Source organism: Salmo salar, chromosome 02 (assembly GCF_965601325.2).
Source record: "Salmo salar chromosome 02, fSalSal1, whole genome shotgun sequence".
Classification (NCBI taxonomy): domain Eukaryota; kingdom Metazoa; phylum Chordata; class Actinopteri; order Salmoniformes; family Salmonidae; genus Salmo; species Salmo salar.
Window position 1 is genome coordinate 21552663 of NC_138292.1, and position 24838 is coordinate 21577500.

Here is a 24838-nt window from a genome sequence, read left to right on the forward strand (position 1 = left end):
CTTCTGCATTTCTCTCTCTCTCTCCCTCTGTCTCCCTCTCTCCATCTCTCTTCCCATCCCTATCCCTCTCTCTGTCACACACACAGCACGGTTCCTCTCTTTTTCTATTACCCTCTCTCCCTCTCTCTCTGACTAGGACAGTCTCTCTCCATGTCTCTCTGACTAGGACAGTCTCTCTCCCTCTCTCTCTGACTAGGACAGTCTCTCTCCATGTCTCTCTCCCTCCATCTTCCTCCCTCTCTCTTCATTAGTGCTGAGCGATTTGTGCTTTTTGAGGTTGGTTTGGTTTCAGTTCGATTATTAAGAAATAATCATGGTTTTCGATTTCGGTTTTGATTATTTTTTTTAAACATGAAATGTATTATGAAATAATGACGTTACAATGATTTTAGAGCTTTTAATGGAAATCCCAAAGCCCAAAATAGTAAACATTACATTTCCAAAACATTGAAAATATTATATTGTCTCTGTCAGGTCCACATAACGTAGACATCAATAGAAAAATAGGTGTACATTCCTCTCTCATGCGGTCTATGTGGACTGTGTGTACCACAGGAGGCTGGTGGTACATTAATTGGGGAGAACGGGCTTGTGGTATTGACTGGAGCGGAATAGGTGGAATGGTATCATATATATCAAACACATGGTTTGCAGCCTCCTGTGGTGTGTATCTAACCTAACGTAGCAGGTGTTAAAGTGTACCAGAGATCTATATACAATGACTAGATGCTCATGTCTATGCCCTAACAATGGGAGTTGTTGTCCCAAAAGTGGGAAGGCAGACGACAAGCTTAGGACCAAAATAAGCCCATAGAAAGGCATAGGGCTTATTTTGGACAGATTTTGGAGAGAGTAAAACCTCTCACTTCGCCTCTTCCTCTCTGATCCATCTCTGAGTCGTAAAAAATTGGTTGAATATTTTCTTAATGAAAACTACAACTCCCGTCAGCCCAGCGTCCCACATAGTTCTTGACTTGATTTCTCAGATTTCTCTCGTGAATTATTAGATTTCTATCTACAGTAATTGAACTGATGTCAGTCAATTAGTTGTTTAATAACCCCCCCCCCCCAAAAAAAGAAATGACGGTTAGTTGTTCACCACCACTCTTCATCTTTCATTCTCTCTCATCTCTCATCTCATCTCTCTCATCTCTCATCTCATCTCTCTCATCTCATCTCTCATATCTCATCTCTCTCATCTCTCATCTCATCTCTCATCTCATCTCTCTCATCTCTCATCTCATCTCTCATCTCTCATCCCATCTCTCATCTCATCTTTCATCTCTCATCTCATCTCTCTCATCTCTCATCTCATCTCATTTCTCATCTCTCATCTCATATCTTATCTCTCATCTCATCTCATCTTTCATCTCTCATCTCATCTCTCTCATCTCATCTCTCTCATCTCATCTCATCTCTCTCATCTGGTCATGGCTCACATCAACACCATTATCTCAGAAACCCTACACCCACTCCAATTTGCATACCACCCTAACAGATCCACAGATGATGAAATCTCTATTGCACTCCACACTGTCCTTTCCCACCTGGACAAAAGGACACCTATGTGAGAATACTATTCATTGACTACAGCTCAGCATTCAACATCATAGTGCCCTCAAAGCTCATCAATAAGCTAAGGACCCTGGGACTAAACACCTGCCTCTGCAACTGGACCCTGGACTTCCTGACGGGCTGCCCCCAGGTGGTAAGGGTAGGTAACAACACATTCGCCACGCTGATCCTCAACACAGGGGCCCCTCAGGGGTGCGTGCTCAGCCCCTCCTGTACTCCCTGTTCACTCATGACTGCACGGCCAGGCATGACTCCAACACCATCATTAAGTTTGCCGATGACACAACAGTGGTAGGCCTGATCACCGACAACGACGAGACAGCCTATAGGGAGGAGGTCAGAGACCTGGCCGTTTGGTGCCAGGACAACAACTTCTCCCTCAACGTGATCAAGACAAAGGAGATGATTGTGGACTTCAGGAAAAGGAGGAGCGAGCACAGCCCCATTCTCATCAACGGGGCTGTAGTGGACGGGGCTGTTGGTGTCCACATCACCAACAAACTAACATGGTCCAAGCCCACCAAGACAGTCGTGAAGAGGGCACGACAAAACCTATTCCCCATCAGGAGACTGAAAAGATTTGTCATGGGTCCTCAGGTCCTCAAAAGGTTCTACAGCTGCACCATTGAGAGCATCCTGACTGGTTGCATCACTACCTGATATGGCAACAGCTCGGCCTCCGACCGCAAGGCACTACAGAGGGTAGTGCGACGGCCCAGTACATCACTGGGGCCTGATGGCTTCCTGCCATCCAGGACCTCTAGGCGGTGTCAGAGGAAGGCCCTAAAAATTGTCAAAGACTCCAGCCACCCAAGTCATAGACTGTTCTCTCTGCTACAGCACGGCAAGAGGTACCGGAGCGCCAAGTCTAGGTCCAAGAGGCTTCTAAACAGCTTCTACCCCCAAGCCATAAGACTCCTGAACATCTAATCAAATGGCTACCCAGACTATTTGCATTGCCCCCCCCCCCCCCCCTTTCTTTTACGCCGCTGCTACTCTCTGTTATTATCTATGCATAGTCACTTTAATAACTCTACCTACATGTACATATTACTTTGACTAACCGGTGCCCCCCGCACATTGATTCTGTACCTGTACCCCCTGTATATAGTCTCACTATTGCTTTTTTTCTGATGCTCTTTAACTAATTGTTACTTTTATTTCTTATTCTTTTTAAACTGTGTTGTTGGTTAGGGGCTTGTAAGTAAGCATTTCACTGTATTGTTGTATTCGGCGCATGTGACTAATAACATTTGATTTGATTTGATCTCTCTCTTACACACACATGTGCTTGCACACCATGTATACGCACACACAAAAACACACACACACCCTGTCAGTCAAGACCTCAGGTTTGACAGTGTGCTTGTTTAGGCCAAACACGTATACACATCATGGTAATCAATATTTCTCTCTTTCCTGCTCTCCCCCATATTTTATCCCTCCGCTCCTCTCCCCCTTCATTCCCTCTTTAGTCCCCTGTTTCCTCTCCTCTACCCGTCCTCCTCTCACTCACTCATGTTCCCTCTATTTACCTTCTATCAACAGACGGCATTTCTACCCAGACGGCATTTCTACCCGTCTCTCTCTCTTTCTTTCTCTGTCTGTCTTTCATTCTTCCAGTCCCTTCCTCCTCTCCTCTTTTTTTCACCTTCCCTATTTCTTCCAAAGGACTCGTCAGGGTCAAAGAACAGACACTGTGAAATGGAGGGAGAGGAAGGGAGGGGATAGAGGGAGAAAGGGAGAATATCATGTCAGCAAGCCCTGTTAATCAAAGAAATTGTGTTAGCACCTGAATTCATGAAAAACTGAGTGAGAGAGAGAGAAAGAGAGCGAGAGAGAGAGGAGGTGATGGGGTGAGAGAGATAAGTGAGGGGGAGGTTGAAGCAGAGAGTGGAAGGGAGGGAGGTTGGCACAGGAAGTAAATTGAAAATTATTTGCTATCTCTCATGCAATCATTATCTTCTTGTATGATTGTTTGCGTGTATCATTGTGTGTAGACTGCATTAACCCCTATAGCTCTCTCTATTATTATGTGTGTGTGTGTGTGTGTGTGTGTGTGTGTGTGTGTGTGTGTGTGTGTGTGTGTGTGTGTGTGTGTGCGTGTTTTGCAGTGATCTTAATTGTTGTTATCATTCATGCAGTACAATAACCACCTCCACCCCTATCTTTGTCTCTGTCTGCTATTTACCCTCCCTCCCTCCCTCCCTCCTCCCTCCCTCCCTCCCTCCCTCCCTCCCTCCCTCCCTCCCTCCCTCCCTCCCTCCCTCCCTCTCTCTCTCTCTCTCTCTCTCGCCCTCTCTCTCTCTCTCTCTCTTCCTTTCTCCCTCGCTCCCTCCTTTCTATTTCCCTTCTCGCTCATATTGTTTCTTCTCAGCCTGTAGCCTAAATAGCACCTATTTCATCTTCCCTCTCCCTCTGCCCCCACCCTCCATCTTTTCCTCATCTCTCTCTCTCCATTGTTTGTTCCCCTTCTCTATACCGTATTGCTGTTCCAGTATTACTCCAGCCAAAGCTAACTTATATTACCCCATGATTGGATTCAGAATCCATTACACTCTCGCTCTCCTCCTCTCCCTCTCGTTCTCCCTCCCCCGTCTCTCTCCATCCCTCTCGGTCTCTTTGCTTTGCACCCTCTGTGTAGGCAATTCCTGATGTGAACAAACTTACAATTCTGGGAGAATGTTGCAAGAACATCTAAGTCTTCTAAACTCCTCAATATCTTCTCTCTCGTTCTCTCTCTCTCTCTCTCTCTCTCTCTCTCTCTCTCGTTCTCTCTCTCTGTCTCTGTCTCTCTCGTTCTCTCTCTCTGTCTCTTTCTCTCTCATAGGCACCCTCTCTCTGTGCGCTTTACAGCTTCGCCCCTCCCCCCCACCCCTCCGCCCCCTCCCCCCTCCATGGTTGGTTGATCTATTGCAATGGTCGCCATACCCACCCTCTCTCTCCTATTGGCCCTGGCGGAGTGGGCAGGACCGGTCACGCCCTCCCCACACCTCTTGCTCCGCCCCCGGGAGCGGGAGAGAGACCCGGGGACTATAATGAACTTCAACATCGCTGTGATCCACGCGGGGGCCAGCGTGCAGGTAGAGGCGGCGGCCGGGCCCGGGGGAAGGGTGCTCTACCCTGGGTTTGGCCGGGCACACAGCTCCCTGGGGGAGAGCGTGATCACCCAGTGGGGCTCTGCTAACGTCATCTGGCTCCAGGTGAGACAAGACTGTGCTGTTCTGGGGGTAATAGTAGTAATGGGGATAATGGATCCATTCATTACAGCCTGAACCTTAACCTGACGCTAATGGATTGGGCCAAATATAAGTACCATGTATTATGATTATTATAAGGGGAAAATGTAGGGGTGATGTGGTGGTGTTGGGGGGGTCCAGGGAACACAGTGAGGGTGGAATAGGAAGACAGCGATGGATTCAAGGGTCAGAGCTGGCTTGTTTAGGGTTTAGAGTCATCATAGTAATGGAATAATGGATTACATTCATCTAAGGCCCAATCCTTATCTGAGACACATGTTATATAGCCAACTCTATGTCATACTGTCAGTACTATAGATCTAGGACTATAGGAGCCACAGTGCTAACCTGTATTAAGGTGAAGAGACGTCATGCTGTTGTGTCTAAATAAGAATAACTGAAAGTGTTTCCTTAATTCACCTGCTCTTCTACCATTGCATGAACTCTATGTAACCGATAGCCTTGTCATTAAACTCTATGTAACCGATAGCCTTGTCATTAAACTCTATGTAACCGATAGCCTTGTCATTAAACTCTATGTAACCGATAGCCTTGTCATTAAACTCTATGTAACCGATAGCCTTGTCATTAAACTCTGTCTAACCGATAGCCTTGTCATTAAACTCTATGTAACCGTTAGCCTTGTCATTAAACTCTATGTAACCGATAGCCTTGTCATTAAACTCTATCTAACCGATAGCCTTGTCATTAAACTCTGTCTAACCGATAGCCTTGTCATTAAACTCTATGTAACCGTTAGCCTTGTCATTAAACTCTATGTAACCGATAGCCTTGTCATTAAACTCTATCTAACCGATAGCCTTGTCATTAAACTCTATCTAACCGATAGCCTTGTCATTAAACTCTATCTAACCGATAGCCTTGTCATTAAACTCTATCTAACCGATAGCCTTGTCATTAAACTCTATGTAACTGATAGCCTTGTCATTAAACTCTATCTAACCGATAGCATTGTCATTAAACTCTATCTAACCGATAGCCTTGTCATTAAACTCTATCTAACCGATAGCCTTGTCATTACTTCACCCCAGGTAAGAGAGGGACACTTCAGGCCTCAGACCCTGTCTGTCTGTTTCCCTGCTTCCTGTGTCTTATCCTTCTACTCTTTGTGTGTGTTTTTGTGATTTCACACACTGGTGGTGTCTGAATACCCAGACTTGCATCCTAAATAGCAGGCCGTTTGAGTATGTGAAGAAATTCAGTTTAATAGTGTGCGACATTTCGAATATCGAGTATACTTTAAATGCCCGGATGTCATACTCATTTCAGCTTTAACAGCTGATCAATTAGCAATGGGGATGTGCAACAGAAATCAACATATAGCGGGAAACAACTCAATCACGCATGACGCATTCTAAGTATGCGAAAATAAAATGTTTAATTATACTATGCAACATTTAGAAAATCGAGTATGGTTTAAATGCCAGGATGTTATACTCATTTCAGCACTTCATCTACTAGAATTCTCTGCACACTTTTCCAACAATGCACTGGAAGAGGTGGGCTGCGATTAATAGGCCCTAGTTCTCTTCAAGTAGCCAAACAACCACACTTGGCTACTTCATTGGGAATATGCTTGAAGCTTCTGCGGTGGTGTTTAAATGTAAGATACGTCGTTTTTGTTCTCCTTAAAATGATCAGGAGCATTGCATCGTAGGCTACATTTTTGAAAATGTGAGTCTTTTTTCCCCCTTTTTTTCCCCAAAGTGCATTTCTGTTTTCTCATTGAAAGTGTTTCTTGTTCTCTTGGCCTTAGTCAGAGCTTTTAAACTAAATACTAAACCATCTTTTGATTTGTGAATGTGTAGGCACCAGGGACTTGGGATGTGGCTGCGTTATTGATGTCATATTAATCAGGCCTTTTGATTTGAACATATGGATTGTTTTAGTGTTGTAGGCGTGGCTATCTATTTAATTAATGGATCAAGCCTTCATCTTGTTCTCAATGATCAGTACTTTAGTTTATTATGGTGCTGTCCAGCAGTTCTGAATTTGCATGCACCCAACTGTCCACGTTTTATGTGCAATAGGCCTTTGATTTGAACATTTTAAACGTTTGTGTGCACTACTAGGCTGTTTGATTTCATTATTATATGCTACAACACTTTGGTTTCACTAATAACTATGTTGAAACGGAACCAAATCTGTTTCTGTCTTCAGTCCTTTTTAAACAGGATAGATTGGCTATATGGTCCACTACGGTGTAGGTCTAATGTGATAGTCTTCCTATAAGCAACCTGAGTAGGCCTATAACTCCATTCCTATTTTACTCAGACTTTAGAGAAATTAATCGAATTGGAAATGAACTATTATCAGGCTGGTTAATGTAATGCATGTCTGTTGAATTTGGAAAATATCCAACCACACTCTACCCCGCCCCACCTACTCAGCCAATCAGGAGCCGCTACAGAGTTGCAGCTGTGGCATACTGCATACTTTTTACTAAACGGTACATGCAAAATAGAATGCAACGGTGAGTGAATAGTATGGAGTTTAAGTATGTAGTACGCTAGTATGGGTATAATCAACACCGCCAATGTGTTCACCATACATTGTAATGTAATCTTACTCATCATGGCTCCGTCTCCAGATGAACGACAGTAGTCCATCTGTACACCTGTCTGTCTCTGTTTTCTGTTCTATCACTCTCTTTGATTTCTCTCTCATTGATAGTAGTGGTAAGACACTGTACTGTCCCTTACTGTTGTTTATCTGCTTTCTCACAAAAAGTTTCACGAAGTCTTTCTCTATATATGTATTGTTGTTACCATGTGTTCATGTGTCCTCTGTAGGTGAATGCCTGTAGTCCTCAGATCATGTTGTAGTCCGTGTGTAATGCAAGCTAACCTATCCCTGTCATGACTTCCTCTTCAGGTGAATGACAGTAGTCCTAAGACTCTGCTGTCCCAGCTGTGTGACCTGCTGGCAGCGAGGCCCCTACAGGGCCTGGTCTACGAGGAGGAGAGGCCACCACCCACCGCCTGGGGACCCCTGGCCCCCATGTTAGAGTTTGTCTCTGCCCAGACTGGACTACCCATAGTGGCTGTAGGAGGAGGAGCAGGGCTGGGGAGGATGCAACAGGTATGGAGGTGGAGTGAGGGGATGGAGAGAGAGAGAGAGAGAGAGAGAGAGAGAGAGAGAGAGAGAGAGAGAGAGAGAGAGAGAGAGAGACCCATCATGCCTGTAGGATGGTGAGCAGGGCTGGGTAGGAAGCCACAGGTATGGAGGTGAGAAGAGAATGTGTGTTTGTGCGTGCCTGTGTGAAAGTTTGAGGGTTGAGGTCATTCAAATCAAATCAAATCAAATGTATTTATATAGCCCTTTTTACATCAGCTAATATCTCAAAGTGCTGTACAGAAACCCAGCCTAAAACCCCAAACAGCAAGCAATGCGGGTGTAGAAGCACGGTGGCTAGGAAAAACTCCCTAGAAAGGCCAAAACCTAGGAAGAAACCTAGAGAGGAACCAGGCTATGAGGGGTGGCCAGTCCTCTTCTGGCTGTGCCGGGTGGAGATTATAACAGCACATGGCCAAGATGTTCAAATGTTCATAAATGACCAGCATGGTCAAATAATAATAATCATAGTTGTTGTCGAGGGTGCAACAAGTCAGTAACACAAGAGTAAGTGTCAGTTGGCTTTTTCATAGCCGATCTTTGAGAGTATCTCTACCGCTCCTGCTGTCTCTAGAGAGTTGAAAACAGCAGGTCTGGGACAGGTAGCACGTCCGGTGAACAGGTCAGGGTTCCAGCATTCACTGTTTCAGCCCAGTCAGAGCATTGTAGACAGCAAGAAGTGGGTGGTACAGGGTAAGAAAGAGAGATTCGGGGTTATAGAGAAAGATTCAGGGTTAGAAAGAGAGATTCAGGGTTATAGAGAGAGATTCAGGGTTAGAAAGAGAGATTCAGGGTTATAGAGAGAGATTCAGGGTTAGAAAGAGAGGTTCAGGGTTATAGAGAGAGATTCAGGGTTAGAAAGAGAGATTCAGGGTTATAGAGAGAGATTCAGGGTTAGAAAGAGAGATTCAGGGTTATAGAGAGAGATTCAGGGTTAGAAAGAGAGATTCAGGGTTATAGAGAGAGATTCAGGGTTAGAAAGAGAGGTTCAGGGTTATAGAGAGAGATTCAGGGTTAGAAAGAGAGATTCAGGGTTATAGAGAGAGGTTCAGGGTTATAGAGAGAGATTCGGGGTTATAGAGAGCGATTCAGGGTTAGAAAGAGAGATTAAGGGTTATAGAGAGAGATTCAAGGTTTGAAAGAGATATTCAGGGTTAGAGAGAGAGATTCAGGGTTAGAGAGAGAGATCAAGGGTAATAGAGAGAGAGAGATTCAGGGTTAGACAGAGAAAGTGATTCAGGGTTAGAGAGAGAGATTCTGGGTTAGAGAGAGAGATTCAGGTTTAGAGAGAGAGATTCTGGGTTAGAGAGAGAGATTCTGGGTTAGAGAGAGAGATTCAGGGTTATAGAGAGAGATTCAGGGTTATAGAAAGATTCAGGGTTAAAAAGAGAGATTCTGGGTTAGAGAGGGAAAGAGATTCAGGGTTAGAGAGAGAAAGAGATTCAGGGTTAGAGAGAGAGATTAAGGGTTAGAGAGAGATAGATTCAGGGTTAGAGAGAGAGAGAGATAGAATCAGGGTTAGAGAGAGAGAGAGAATCAGGGTTAGAGAGAGAGATTCAGGGTTAGAGAGCGAAATCTCTGGTAGGATTAAGTGGATGATCCTGCCACCTGGTCTCACTCAGCAAGCTTCACAGACCTTACACCCGTGTCCCATCTCTCTCTCTTTCTCTCTCTCTCTTTCGCTCTCTCTTTCTCGCTCTCTATTTCTCTTTCTCTCCCTCCCCTCCTTCTCCCCTCCATATCTCTCTCTCCCCTCCATCTCTCTCTCCCTCATATCTCTCTCCCCACCATCTCTTTCTCCCCACCATCTCTCTCTCCCCTTCATCTATCATTTAGCCTGGTTTGAACTGGATGGATGGGGAGTTCAAATAATCAATTTCAATTCAGTCAATTCATGAAGTACTTGAAGTACATGAAGAACAATATTGCAGAACTGTATTTCAATTGATCTCTTGTAGTGACCGAGAATTGACCATAATCCTGGGATGCATATGAGGATGCGGAATGCTCAGAATCATGATTGGTAGCTGCTGGAGGGAGGACAGGGGGTCTGGGCTGGGATAGGGATTAGGTATGGGTGTGGAGGATGGGTTGGGGTATAGGGGTTGGGTTGGTGTTGGGGTATACACTCTCAGAAAAAAAATTGCTATCTAGAACTTATAAGGGGTTTTCAGCTGTCCCCATCGGAGAACCCTTTGAAGAACCCTTTTGGTTCCAGGTAGAACCCTTTTGAGTTCAATATAGAACTCTTTCCACAGAGGGAACCCAAAACAGTTCTACCTGGAACCCAAAAGAATTCTACCTGGAACCAAAAATAGTTTTACCTGGAACCAAAAAGGGATATTCTATGGGGTCAGCCGAAGAACCCTTTCGGAACCCTTTTTTCTAAGAGTTGGGTAGGGATATAGGGGTTGGGTTGGGGTTAGGTTGATGTATAGGGTTGGTGTTTGAGTTGGGGTATAGGGTTTGGGTTGGTTCTGGGTATAGGTGTTGGGTTTTGTATAGGGGTTGGGGTTAGATTGAGGTATAAGGTTGGTGTTGGTGTATAGGGGTTGGGTTGAGGTACAGTGAGGGAAAAAAGTACTTGATCCCCTGCTGATTTTGTACGTTTGCCCACTGACAAAGAAATGATCAGTCTATAATTTTAATGGTAGGTTTATTTCAACAGTGAGAGACAGAATAACAAAAAAATCCAGAAAAACGCATGTCAAAAATTTTATAAATTGATTTGCATTTTAATGAGGGAAATAAGTATTTGACCCCCTCTCAATCAGAAAGATTTCTGGCTCCCAGGTGTCTTTTATACAGGTAACGAGCTGAGATTAGGAGCACACTCTTAAAGGGAGTGCTCCTAATCTCAGCTTGTTACCTGTATAAAAGACACCTGTCCACAGAAGCAATCAATCAGATTCCAAACTCTCCACCATGGCCAAGACCAAAGAGCTCTCCAAGGATATCAGGGACAAGATTGTAGACCTACACAAGGCTGGAATGGGCTACAAGACCATCGCCAAGCAGCTTAGTGAGAAGGTGACAACAGTTGGTGCGATTATTCGCAAATGGAAGAAACACAAAAGAACTGTCAATCTCCCTCGGCCTGGGGCTCCATGCAAGATCTCACCTCGTGGAGTTGCAATGATCATGAGAACGGTGAGGAATCAGCCCAGAACTACACGGGAGGATCTTGTCAATGATCTCAAGGCAGCTGGGACCATAGTCACCAAGAAAACAATTGGTAACACACTACGCCATGAAGGACTGAAATCCTGCAGCGCCCGCAAGGTCCCCCTGCTCAAGAAAGCACATATACATGCCCGTTTGAAGTTTGCCAATGAACATCTGAATGATTCAGAGGACAACTGGATGAAAGTGTTGTGATCAGATGAGACCAAAATGGAGCTCTTTGGCATCAACTCAACTCGCCGTGTTTGGAGGAGGAGGAATGCTGCCAAGAACACCATCCCCACCGTCAAACATGGAGGTGGAAACATTATGCTTTGGGGGTGTTTTTCTGCTAAGCGGACAGGACAACTTCACCGCATCAAAGGAACGATGGACGGGGCCATGTACCGTCAAATCTTGGGTAAGAATCTCCTTCCCTCAGCCAGGGCATTGAAAATGGGTCGTGGATGGGTATTCCAGCATGACAATGACCCAAAACACACGGCCAAGGCAACAAAGGAGTGGCTCAAGAAGAAGCACATTAAGGTCCTGGAGTGGCCTAGCCAGACTCCAGACCTTAATCCCATAGAAAATCTGTGGAGGGAGCTGAAGGTTCGAGTTGCCAGACGTCAGCCTCGAAACCTTAATGACTTGGAGAAGATCTGCAAAGAGGAGTGGGACAAAATCCCTCCTGAGATGTGTGCAAACCTGGTGGCCAACTACACGAAACGTCTGACCTCTGTGATTGCCAACAAGGGTTTTGCCACCAAGTATTAAGTCATGTTTTGCAGAGGTGTCAAATACTTATTTCCCTCATTAAAATGCAAATCATTTTATAACATTTTTGACATGCGTTTTTCTGGATTTTTTTGTTGTTATTCTGTCTCTCACTGTTGAAATAAACCTACCATTAAAATTATAGACTGATCATTTCTTTGTCATTGGGCAAACGTACAAAATCAGCAGGGGATCAAATACTTTTTTCCCTCAATGTATATGGTTGGTAGTAGGGTATAGGGTTTGGGTTGGGTTGAGGTATATGGTTGGTGTTGGGGTATAGGGGTTGAGTTGGGTTGAGGTATAGGGTTGGTGTTGGGGTATAGGTGTTGGGTTGCGGTATAGGGGTTGGGGTATGGAGTTGGTGTTGGGGTATAGGGGTTGGGTTGGTGTTGGTGTAGGGTTGGTGTTGGTGTTGGTGTTGGGTTGGTTTTGGGGTGTAGGTTGGGTTGGGGTACAGGGTTGGGTTGGGGTATAGGGTTGGTGTTGGTGTTGGGGTATAGGGTTTGTGTTGGGGTATAGGGGTTGGTGTTGGGGTATAGGGGTTGGTGTTGGGGTATAGGGTTGGTGTTGGTGTTGGGATATAGGGTTGGTGTTGGGGTATAGGGGTTGGTGTTGGGGAATAGGGTTGGGGTATAGGGGTTGGGTTAGGTTGAGGTATAGTGGTTGGGGTATAGGGTTGGTGTTGGGGTATAGGGTTGGTGTTGGGATATAGGGTTGGTGTTGGGGTATAGGGGTTGGTGTTGGGGAATAGGGTTGGGGTATAGGGGTTGGGTTAGGTTGAGGTATAGTGGTTGGGGTATAGGGTTGGTTTTGGGATATAGGGTTGGTGTTGGGGTATAGGGTTGCGGTATAGGGTTGGTGTTGGGGTATAGGGTTGGGGTATAGGGGTTGGGTTAGGTTGATGTATAGTGTTGGGATATAGCGTTGGTGTTGGGGTATAGGGGTTGGGTTGGTTTTGGGGTATAGGGTTGGGTTGGGGTATAGGGTTGGTGTTGGGATATAGGGTTGGGTTGGGGTATAGGGTTGGTGTTGGGGTATATGGTTAGTGTTGTGGTATTGGGTTGGGGTATAGGGTTGGTGTTGGGGTATAGGGTTGGTGTTGGGTTGGTTTTGGGGTATAGGGTTGGGTTGGGGTATAGGGTTGGTGTTGGGGTATAGGGTTGGTGCTGGGGTATAGGGTTGGTGTTGGGGTATAGGGTTGATGTTGGGGTATAGGGTTGGGGTATAGGGTTGGTGTTGGGGTATAGGGTTGGTGTTGGGGTATAGGGTTGGGGTATAGGGTTTGTGTTGGGGTATAGAGTTGGTGTTGGGGTATAGGGTTGGGGTATAGGGTTGGTGTTGGGGTATACGGTTGCGGTATAGGGTTGGTGTTGGGGTATAGGGTTGGTGTTGGGGTATAGGGTTGGGCTATAGGGGTTGGGTTAGGTTGAGGTATAGGGGTTAAGGTATAGGGTTGGTGTTGGGGTATAGGATTGGTGTTGGTGTATAGGGTTGGTGTTGGTGTTCGGTTGGTTTTTGGGGTATAGTGTCGGGTTGGGGTATAGGTTTGGTGTTGGGGTATAAGGTTGGTGTTGGGATATAGGGTTGGTGTTGGGGTATAGGGTTGTGGTATAGGGTTGGTGTTGCGGTTTAGGGTTGGTTTTGGGGTATAGGGTTGGGGTATAGGGTTGGTGTTGGGGTATAGGGTTGGGGTATAGGGGTTGGGTTAGTTTGAGATATAGGGGTTGGGGTATAGGGTTGGTGTTGGGGTATAGAGTTGGTGTTGGAATATAGGGTTGGTGTTGGGGTATAGGGTTGGTGTTGGGATATAGGCTTGGTGTTGGGGTATAGGGTTGGGGTATAGGGTTGGTGTTGGGGTATAGGTTTGGTGTTGGGGTATAGGGTTGGGGTATAGGGGTTGGGTTAGGTTGAGGTATAGGGGTTGAGGTATAGCGTTGTTGTTGGGATATAGGGGTTGGGTTAGGTTGAGGTATAGGGGTTGAGGTATAGGGTTGTTGTTGGGATATAGGGGTTGGGGTATAATGGTTGGGGTATAATGGTTGGGGTATAGGGTTGGTGTTGGGGTATAGTGGTTGGGGTATAAGGGTTGGGTATAAGGTTGGGGTATGGAGTTGGTGTTGGGGTATAGTGTTTGGGGTATAGGGGTTGTGGTATAAAGTTGGGGTATAGGGTTGGTGTTTGGGTATAGGGGTAGGGGTATAGGGTTGTTGTTGGCTTATAGGGGTTGGGGTATAGGGTTGGTAGGGGTTGGGGTAATTGGGTTGGTGTTGGGGTATAGGGGTTGGGGTATAGGGGTTGGGGTATAGGGGTTTGGGCATAGGGGTTGGGATATAGGGTTGGTTTTGGGGTACAGGTGTTGTGGTATAAAGTTGGGGTATAGGGTTGGTGTTGGAGTATTGGGGTTGGGGTATAGGGTTGCTGTTGGGGTATAGGGGTTGGGGTAATTGGGTTGGTGTTGGGGTATAGGGGTTGGGTATAGGGGTTGGGGTATAGTGGCTGGGGTATAGGGTTGGTGTTGGGGTATAGTGGTTGGGGTTTAGGGGTTGGGTTATAAGGTTGGGGTATAGTGGTTGGGGCATAGAGTTTATGTTGGGGTATAGGGGTTGGGGTATAGGGTTGGTGTTGGGGTATAGTGGTTGGGGTATAGGGTTTTGGGTTTAGGGTTGGTGTTGGGGTATAGTGGTTGGGGTATAGGGGTTTGGGTATAGGGGTTGGGGTATAACGTTGGGGTATAGTGGTTGGGGTATAGGATTGATGTTGGAGTATAGGGGTTGGGGTATAGGGGTTTGGACATAGGGGTTGGGGTATAAGGTTGGAGTATAGTGGTTGGGGTATAGGATTGATGTTGGGGTATAGGGGTTGGTGTTGGGGACAGTGTGCTATAAGAAACTGAGTCAGACATCCTGAGACACTGCTGTGTTTGATCTGTAAATGGCACCAAACTGGGCTGCTACTACAGCTGTCCCTCTGATGCGTCACAACTCTATGTGTGTGTATGTGTGTGTGTGTGGATGGGAGAGAGATAGAGAAAGAGAACATACAGTACACAACCCATATTTATGTAGATTTATTTTTCCATTTTGTACTTTCACTATTTGCACATCGTTATAACACTGTATATAGCCATAATATGGCATATGAAATGTCATAATTCCTCTGAGTGTAATGTTTACTGTTAATTTTATATTGATTATTTCACTTTTGTTCATTATCTAGTTCACTTGATTTGGGGGGGTTACGTTATTTACAGTATATGTGTGTAAATTAAAACGTTTCAGACATGCATCCTGCCTAGTAGCTAGAAAAAACAACACCAATACATTTGTTTTTACAAATAACTGTTTTACTCCTGAGGAATGCATTCAAACCTCTTTGATGATCTTCCTTTGAAGACCCCCCCCCCCCCCCCACCCCCCCACCCCACACACACACACACACACACACACACACACTCTCATCTAAATATAATCCAAATCTGTGGAAAAGACTAGTTCCAGCTGTCATTGGAGACTTCACTCAACAATCATCTTCTGTGTTTTAGCCTGCAGTTGCACTACCACTGCAGCTGTCCCATGAAAACTTCAACCCCCAGTATGCCTTCTCACCCTGAACACACACAGTATGCCTCCTCACCCTGAACACACACAGGATAGTCATGGGAGTTGTAGTTCTTTGTAGAGATGGGCTGCTCTCTTTAACTGCTCTCTAAACTCCGGATAGAAGTTGCCCATAGGAATACAGTGCATTCAGAAAGTATTCAGACCCCTTGAGGTTTTCCACATTTTGACACGTTACAGCCTTATTTTAAAATTTATTAAATCGTTTTTTTCCCTCATCAATCTACACACAATACCACATAATGACAAAGCAATTTCGAGTCTCATAGCAAAGGGTCTGAATACTTATGTAAGTAAGCTATTTCTGTTTTTTATTTTTTATTAATGTGTAAAATTCTTAAAACCTGTTTTTGTTTTGTCATTATGGGGTATTGTGTGTAGATTGATGAGGAAAATGTCAAGGGGTCTGAATATTTCAGAAGGCAGTGTAGATCTAGGATCAGCTTACTGTCTCTAAATCCTTAAAGACATCATCCCCTGCTAGATCTGGATTGATGAATGTTTAGAATTCTTCAAAAATAGTTAGTGGGTTAGGGATTGCGATAATATGGCATGCTAACATATTTGCTATTCATATATTAATTGGGGTCAATTTACCAGTGAGGCTTATTCTAAACACCTATGGGCTGCATTCTGGCTCTGGGCAGAGTTTACCCATAGACAGATATCTACACTGTAGGATCAGTTTACCCAACCCAAATCCTAACCATAATCCTAACCAAATCAGAACCCCAGAAAACCCCTTCATCCTCAATGCTGGGTTGTGTTCAGAAGGTGTAAAACGGGAGAAAACGTTGTGAAACGGAGGTATTACAGGGCTCCCGTTCAGTGATAAAAAAACAACAGCAACGTGTTGAACTGTTTTGAAGTTGAGAAGGTGCTCTACTGAACGTGACCCTGACCTCCTGGAGGAAAGCTGATGTTGTGCTTCCTGTTTGGCAGCGTTCTGTCCCGTGTGCCTGCCTGTGTCTATAGAACTTTAAGGTGTGCTCCCCTACTGCAGGAGTCAGGCTCCATCTTCCTCCAGTTCAGCTCAGCCACCAGCCTCCAGCTGGAGGTCATCTTCAAAATACTAGAGGAGTACGACTGGACCACCTTCTCAGTGGTGTCCACCCGTCACCATGGCTACCAGGACTTCCTGTCGGTGGTGGACGGCCTGACGGACGGCTCGTTCATCGGCTGGGAGAAGAAGAGCGTGGTCATGCTGAACGTGACGGACGACCCGGGAGGGGCGCGCACACGCAGGCTGCTCAAGGAGAACGAGGCGCAGGTGAGACAGAGGGGAGGGAGGGGGAGGGAGGTGGAGAAAGGGGGGAGGAAGTGTTACTGAGTGGCCATGAGACTCCATGTGGCTGGCTGGCCGGGTTCCTCCTCCTTCTTCCTCTCTCCCTCTGTCCCTGTGGTTCTCTCTCCTCTCTCTCCTCTATCCCTCTGTTCTTCTCATCACTCCCTCCCTTCATGACTAGCGTGTGCCCTTTCTTTGTCTCTCCCTTCGCTCCTTCATTCTATTTTCCTTTCTCTTCAAAACTGTCTCTCAAGCTGAATACCTCCCTCCCTCCTTCATTCTCCCTCTCTCCGCAGCATGTCTCTTTGCCTGTAGACGTACTGAACAGTACACTGCTCTCTGTTGGGTTGGTTCAGTCTGGGTCTCAATGTCTCAAATGTCTCAGCATGGCCACTGCAGCTCTGTCTCCCTGTGTGTGTGTGTGTGTGTGTGTGTGTGTGTGTGTGTGTGTGTGTGTGTGTGTGTGTGTGTGTGTGTGTGTGTGTGTGTGTGTGTGTGTGTGTGTGTGTGTGTGTGTGTGTGTGTGTGTGTGTGTGTGTGTGTGTGTATTGGATTCCTTAGGCTCCTCTCGGCTGGTGTCACTGTTAATATAACATAGTGCCCGCAGCGGGCTGCCTATGCGCAATGCATTAACCCTAACCCTCCCTTTTTCTCTGCTTCTCTCTCTCCCCTCCCTTATTGCTCTCTCTCATCCCTCCTCTGTCTTCCCCTCTCTCTTCACCCACTCTCTTTCATTTTCTCGCTGTCTTTCCCCTCTCTTTCTCGCTCTCCCTGTGATAATCAGTGCTTGTGTCTGCCTGCTCAGTGACAGTGTGTGTTTGCATTAAAGACTCTATCTACTTTTGTCCCACTTTTTTCCTTTTCTCTCTCAATGTGTATTCAACAGTGTGTGGGGCTAACGCAGGTGCACAGGGTCCATTTCCACTTAAATAGTTCTCTCTTTCTCCCCCTCTCTTTCAGCTTCTGCCTCTGCTTATTTGTCTTTATATCCATTTCGCGCTCTCTTCCTCTCCATTTCTCTCTGTCACTCTCTCGCTCTCTCTTTCTTTCCCCCCCCCCCCTCTCTCTCTCTCTCTCTCTCTCTCTCTCTCTCTCTCTCTCTCTCTCTCTCTCTCTCTCTCTATTTCTCTCTCTCGCTCGCTCTCTCTCTCTCTCTCTCTCTCTCTCTCTCCCCCCTCTCTCTTTCTCTCCCTCTCTATCTCCCTCTCTCTCTTTACCTCTCCCTCCTCTCCAATTCACTGGAGGTTTATTGACATCCGGCCTGGATTGTTTTGCCAAGCCATTACAGTTCAAAATTCAATGAAGGCACAATTCTCAAAATTCTCAATTCTCTCTGTCTTCTCCACTCCATTCCTCCCTGCCTCTCTCTATAACTCTTTTTCCTTCCTCTGTCCTTATCTATTCTACCCTATACGTTTATCCCCCTCCCCCTTCTCCCATTCTGCTAGTCCCCCTTTCCCGTTTCTCTCACTGTATCAGTCAGCATTTCACTTAACCCTGTTTCCCCTATCTCACCCCCTTAAAACCTTCTCCACCCTGTTTCTCCCTTCCTCAGCAATTGTGGTTTTGTTGGAGTGATCTACTGTGCTCTCGTCCTCCCTCTCTCTCTCCATCCATCCATCCCTCCCTATCGCTCTCTCTTTCTCTCCTCTCTCTCTCCCTACACCCCTGCTGTTACTATATATCTTATCTCCCCAGGGCCTGATTTTACCAAAATATGTCTTCCTCTCTTTTTTCTCTTCTCCCCCATCCGCCATCCCTTCCCTCTCTCCCCATCCCCCATCACTTCCCTCTCTCCTCCCCCCTTTTCTCCCACAAGTGACTAATCTGCTTGATACATCCCTTCTCAATACTGTACTCCGTTCTCTCTCTTTCTGTTCCTCCCGCTCTCCCTCTCTCCCCCCTCTCTCCCCCCTCCCTCCCTATCTCCCAAGACTCTGATGCTTTTAATAACATGTCAACCTCTCCCATTTTCCCTCAGGTGTGTTTGCTCTTTAGACCCCCTCCCTTCTCTCATTCTCTCCATAACTGTCTCTCTCTCTCTACCCCCCACTGTCATATTGTCTCCCCCCTTCATCATGCTCAAACTCATTAACATATATGTGTCATCCCCCACTGTCTGTCATTAGTACGCTCATAAACACAGCAGTAACATCAGCTCTTACTTCTCTCCTTACTCTTCCTGTCTTCTCTCCCTCCCCCTTACTCCTCCTGTCTTCCCCATCCTCCTTACTCTTCCTGTCTTCTCCCCCTCCTCCTTACTCTTCCTGTCTTCTCCCCCTCCTCCTTACTCCTCCTGTCTTCCCCATCCTCCTTACTCCTCCTGTCTTCTCCCCCTCCTCCTTACTCTTCCTGTCTTCCCCATCCTCCTTACTCCTCCTGTCTTCTCCCCCTCCTCCTTACTCCTCCTGTCTTCCCCATCCTCCTTACTCCTCCTGTCTTCTCTCCCTCATTCTTACTCTTCCTGTCTTCTCCCCTCCCCCTTACTCCTCCTGTCTTCCCCATCCTCCTTACTCCTCTTGTCTTCTCTCCCTCATCCTTACTCTTCCTGTCTTCTCCCCCTCCTCCTTACACCTCCTGTCTTCCCCTCCTCCTTACTCCTCCTGTCTTCTCTCCCTCATCCTTACTCCTCCTGTCTTCCCCCTCCTCCTTACTCCTCCTGTCTTCCCCCTCCTCCTTACTCCTCCTGTCTCCCCCCTCCTCCTTACTCATCCTGCCTTCTCTCCCTCCTCCTTACTCCTCCTGTCTTCTCTCCCTCCTCCTTACTCTCCTGTCTTCTCTCCCTCCTCCTTACTCCTCCTGCCTCTCTCCCTCCTCCTTACTCTGCTTGCCTTCTCTCCCTCCTCCTTACTCCTCCTGTCTTCCCCTCCCCCTTACTCCTTCTGCCTTCTCTCCCTCCTGTCCTCCTTCGAGCTTCTATCCTTTAACCCTAACCTCACTAGTTAGTATAGCTTTGTCTTTCCCCTATTGGAGAATCTTGTTGCTCCTTCTCTCTCTCTCTCTCTCTCTCTCTCTCTCTCTCTCTCTCTCTCTCTCTCTGCCTCCATATCCCATGGCCCTAATCTCACTACATAACCTGTATATCTCTCCTCTCCTCTTCCCCTCCTCTAGCAACCTCTGTCTCTCCCTCCCCTTCCCCCTCTCTGTCTCCCTTGACCCTTGGCCTTTACGTATATCACTATCGTATATGTCTGTCTCCCCCCTCTCCTCCTCTTCCCCTGTATTCCACTCCTCCAGGTAGTCTGATGTACTGCCCCTCTCCCACTCTCTCTCCAGCCTTTTGTCTCTTTTTCTCCCTGTCTCCCCTTACCCCTTATCTCACTATGTACCCATGTATCTCCCCTCTCCTCCTCCCCTGTATTCCCCTCCACCAGGTAGTCTGCTGTACTGCCCCTCTCCCACTCTCTCTCCAGCCTTCTGTCTCTCTCTCTCCCTGTCTCCCCTTATCTCACTATGTACCCATGTATCTGCCCTCTCCTCCTCCCCTGTATTCCCCTCCACCAGGTATGTCTGCTGTACTGCCCCTCTCCCACTCTCTCTCCAGCCTTCTGTCTCTCTCTCTCCCTGTCTCCCCTTATCTCACTATGTACCCATGTATCTGCCCTCTCCTCCTCCCCTGTATTCCCCTTACCCCTTATCTCACTATGTACCCATGTATCTCCTGTCCTCCTCCCCTGTATTCCCCTCCACCAGGTACGTCTGCTCTACTGTTCCCAGGAGGAGGCTGAGCTGGTGTTTAAAGCAGCCTGGGCCGCAGGTCAGGCTGGACCCTCTCACATGTGGTTCGCTGTGGGGCCAGCCCTGTCCGGCCTTGGCATGGAGGGTCTCCCCAGGGCCCTGTTCGCCGTGCGTCCGCAGGGCTGGAAGGACAAGCCCCGCATGAGGATCGCCCGGGGCGTGTCCATACTGACCCATGGGGCGGTGGCACTGCGTCGCGACTATGGGGCCTCTGGGGGACCAAACTTTGTCACCAACTGCATGACGGAAGCCAATCAAACACACAGGGTGCGGGGGAGGATGAGGTGAGGGGGGAGGAGGGATGGAAGGAGAGGGGAAAAGGGGGGGCATGGGAGGTGGTTGGGGTGAGGGTAAAGAAGACAAGCCCTGCATAGGGCAGCACATAGCCTAGTGGTTAAGAGCATTGGGCCAATAACCAAAAGCTTGCTGGTTCAAATCCCCAAGCCAACTAGATGAAAAATCTGTGCCCTTGAAAATGGCACTTTAACCTAAATGCTCCTGTAAATCACTCTGGATAAGAGTGTCTGCTAAATGACATAGATTGAAAAAAAGAGGATTAGGTATGCAAATAGAAGATACAGCCAAATGGAGAAGATAGGGAACAGGAAAAGCAACCGATGACAGATAGCACCTTACGTACTGCTGCCTGCTGTTCACTGGCTGGAACTGCATTCTACTAAGATTCTCTCTGATGATCTATTGTCATATGAGCTAAATACACTGGGATGACATGATGATGCAACAGTCATAAAAACTGCCTTGTTTTATTAACAAAATAAGTTGAGATTGCGCAAGGCCCCCGGGGATACAGGTGTGTCACTTCAAAGATCCATACTGACCACTCTGATGTTTGGTAATGTCTGACAAATTGTGGTCTGGCAGTAATATTTGCTTAATATCTGCAGACCTTTACATGGCCCAGCAGGGGTGTCATGTACCCCAAAAATTGGAGGGGGCACAAAGTACTAAAGGATGGCTGGTGGTGGTCCGGAGGGGGACTAGGCCCCTCGTCCTGAAGTTGGAGAATTTAGAATTTTTCAAATACCTGAAAAAGCTTTTTCCTGCAATCCAGAGCCATAATCATTATGCTTAATTCTCTCTCTCTCATATATATATATATATATATATATATACAGTTGAAGTCAGAAGTTTACATACACTTAGGTTGGAGTCATTAAAACTCGTTTTTCAACCACTCCACAAATTTCTTGTTAACAAACAATAGTTTTTGCAAGTCAGATAGGACATCTACTTTGTGCATGACTGTCACGTTCGTTGGAATGATCGGACCAAGGCGCAGCGTGAGTAGCGTTCCACATCTTTATTAGAAAGTGAAACTTAACAAAATACAAAAATAATAAAGAATAAACGAAACGTGACGACAATGCAACTACACATAAACAATATTCCATAACCCACAGGTGGAAAAAATGCAACTTAAGTATGATCCCCACTTAGAGACAATGATAACCAGCTGCCTCTAATTGGGAATCATACAAATCACCAAAACATAGAAAAACTAAACTAGAACCCCACACAGAAAATAATAACTAGAAAACCCACCAGTCACACCCTGGCCTACTCTACCATAGAAAATAAGAGCTCTCTATGGTCAGGACGTGACAATGACAAAAGTAATTTTTCCAACAATTGTTTACAGACAGATTATTTCACTTATAATTCACTGTATCACAATTCCAGTGGGTCAGAAGTTTACATACACTAAGTTGACTGTGCCTTTAAACAGCTTGGAAAATTCCAAATTCCAAATTCCATGGCTTAAGTTCTGATAGGCTAATTGACATCATTTGAGTCAATTGGAGGTGTACCTGTGGATGTATTTCAAGGCCTACCTTCAAATTCAGTGCCTCTTTGCTTGACATCATGGGAAAATCAAAAGAAATCTGCCAAGACCTCAGAAAATAAATTGTAGACCTCCACAAGTCTGGTTCATCCTAGGGAGCAATTTCCAAATGCCTGAAGGTACCACGTTCATCTGTACAAACAATAGTATGCAAGTATAAACACCATGGGACCACGCAGCCGTCATACCGCTCAGGAAGGAGACGTGTTCTGTCTCCTAGAGATGAACGTACTGTGGTGCGAAAGGTGCTAATCAATCCCAGAACAACAGCAAAGGACCTTGTGAAGATGCTGGAGGAAACAGGTACAGAAGTATCTATACCCACAGTAAATCAAGTCCTATATCGACATGACCTGAAACGCCACTCAGCAAGGAAGAAGCCACTGCTCAAAAGCCACACTACGGTTTGCAACCGCACATGGGGACAAAGATCGTACTTTTTGGAGAAATATCCTCTGGTGTAATGGAACAAAAAGCTGAAGAACACCATCCCAACCGTGAAGCACGGGGGTGGCAGCATCATGTTGTGGGGGTGCTTTGCTGCAGGAGGGGATGGTGCACTTCACAAAATTGATGGCATCATGAGGATGGAAAATGATGTGGCTATATTGAAGCAACATCTCAAGACCTCAGTCAGGAATTTAAAGCTTGGTTGCAAATGGGTCTTCCAAATGGACAATGACCCCAAGCATACTTCCAAAGTTGTGGCAAAATGGCATAAGGACAACAAAGTCAAGGTATTGGAGTGGCCATCACAAACCCTGACCTCAATCCTATAGAAAATGTGTGGGCAGAACTGAAAAAGCGTGTGTGAGCAAGGAGGCCTACAAACCTGACTCAGTTACACCAGCTCTGTCTGGAGGAATGGGCCAAAATGCACACAGCTTATTGTGGAAAGCTTGTGGAAGGCTTCCCGAAACGTTTGACCCAAGTTAAACAATTTAAAGGCAATTCTTAAAATAAAGTGGTGATCCTAACTGACCTAAGACAGGGAATTTTTACTAGGATTAAATGTCAGGAATTGTGAAAAACTGAGTTTAAATGTATTTGGCTAAGCTGTATGTAAACTTCAGACTTCAACTTTATATATTTATGCATGCAGTATCTAAGCATACCTCTTGAGCTGTCTGTATCCTCCTGAATGGTGTTTTTTTTTTTAAAGAAATTAAATATGCTTCTATGCATCTTTGCTTAAATTGAAAGGAATGTGAGGGTTCAGGACATTTAGTAATTGCTTGCTTTTCTAAAGTCTGTCAACCTTGCCAGCAGGCGTGCCAGCTAAGATAGTTAGGTAAGCTAGCTTAACTTGATGAACAGCCTGAAATGGCTTCTTGGGAGCTAGTTATGAGATTGAGAACCTATCTGGGCTAGCTAAAGCCAATTTCATAAAATGTCTATGTGGTTAGTAGAATTACAGAGAAAAATGTTACTTCATATTTTTTTTTAACATGAGAAATCTGAGTGGGCAGTTCATCTGTGGCCCAGAAGTCTCACTCACTGCACCGTCTGACTCTCTTTCTCCCTCTCTCCCTCCCCCCTCACCCCGCCCCCTGTCTCCCAATGTCAGGTATTTCAACAACATCACGTTGGGTGGCAGAGACTACTCTTTCGACAGTGACGGTTACCTGGCCAACCCTGTCCTAGAAGTCATCTCCTATACACCTGGCAAAGGCTGGGAGGATGTAAGGACCTTACATCACTTCCTGTTGTTGTGACTGTGACAGGCATCACTTCCTGTTGTTGTGCTGTGACAGGCATGGCTCCATTTAGGGCCATTTGGTTGCAGATTTGCAGATATTATCTTTTCAATTTCCTGTTGTTTTGATGTCCAGGTGATTAGTACAATGGAAAATCATTTAGAGTGACTTGAACTGGCCAAACCTTGTCAACAAGCACAATATTAACTTAACAGCAAGCAAGGGCAGGTCACAGAGGTTTGTGTTCATGTAAAGTTCACTGTGGTTATCCATGCCTGAGGAGGGGAAGAGACTGACCACTGACCGTTTGGCCTCTTTCTTTCTTCCTGCTGCGTGTGTTGACTTTCTCTTGTCTCCTTGAGTTTTATTTGAGTTTTAGCATCTCCTCGCTGACGATCAATATAGCCAACACGCACGCTCATATGCACACACACACACACACACACACACACACACACACACACACACACACACACACACACACACACGTTATCCATGGTTGTTATTTTCTTCTAGTTTCAGTTTTCACTACTTATTTTGTCTGAACTTCTCCTCTCGACAGCTGAACTTCTCCCTTTATTCTCAAACAATGACATCCGATTTCTCCATAAGCACTGTACAATCTCCATACATTAGTTGGCAGTCAGTCTCCCTTTATATCTGTTTGTGTCCTCTGGTATGCTGCAGTGTGCTTGGATGATGGTCTTTGGTTGGTAAAAACTTCAAACGCAGGCTTTACAGTAGGA

At 46.1% G+C, this 24838-nt stretch overlaps 1 protein-coding gene across 1 annotated transcript in view; it reads left to right on the top strand.

Moving 5' to 3' along the window:
• Positions 1-4458: 4458 nt before the first annotated feature.
• LOC106591967 (uncharacterized) overlaps positions 4459-24838 on the top strand; it is an 89499-nt gene continuing 69119 nt past the window's right edge. Inside the window, exons 1-5 of the mRNA XM_045712846.2 lie at positions 4459-4778; positions 7710-7916; positions 16512-16778; positions 20487-20815; positions 23963-24077. Of these exons, the coding sequence (XP_045568802.2) occupies positions 4494-4778; positions 7710-7916; positions 16512-16778; positions 20487-20815; positions 23963-24077 (1203 nt within the window). The 5' untranslated portion in view covers positions 4459-4493. The remainder of the gene's footprint in view (positions 4779-7709; positions 7917-16511; positions 16779-20486; positions 20816-23962; positions 24078-24838) is intronic.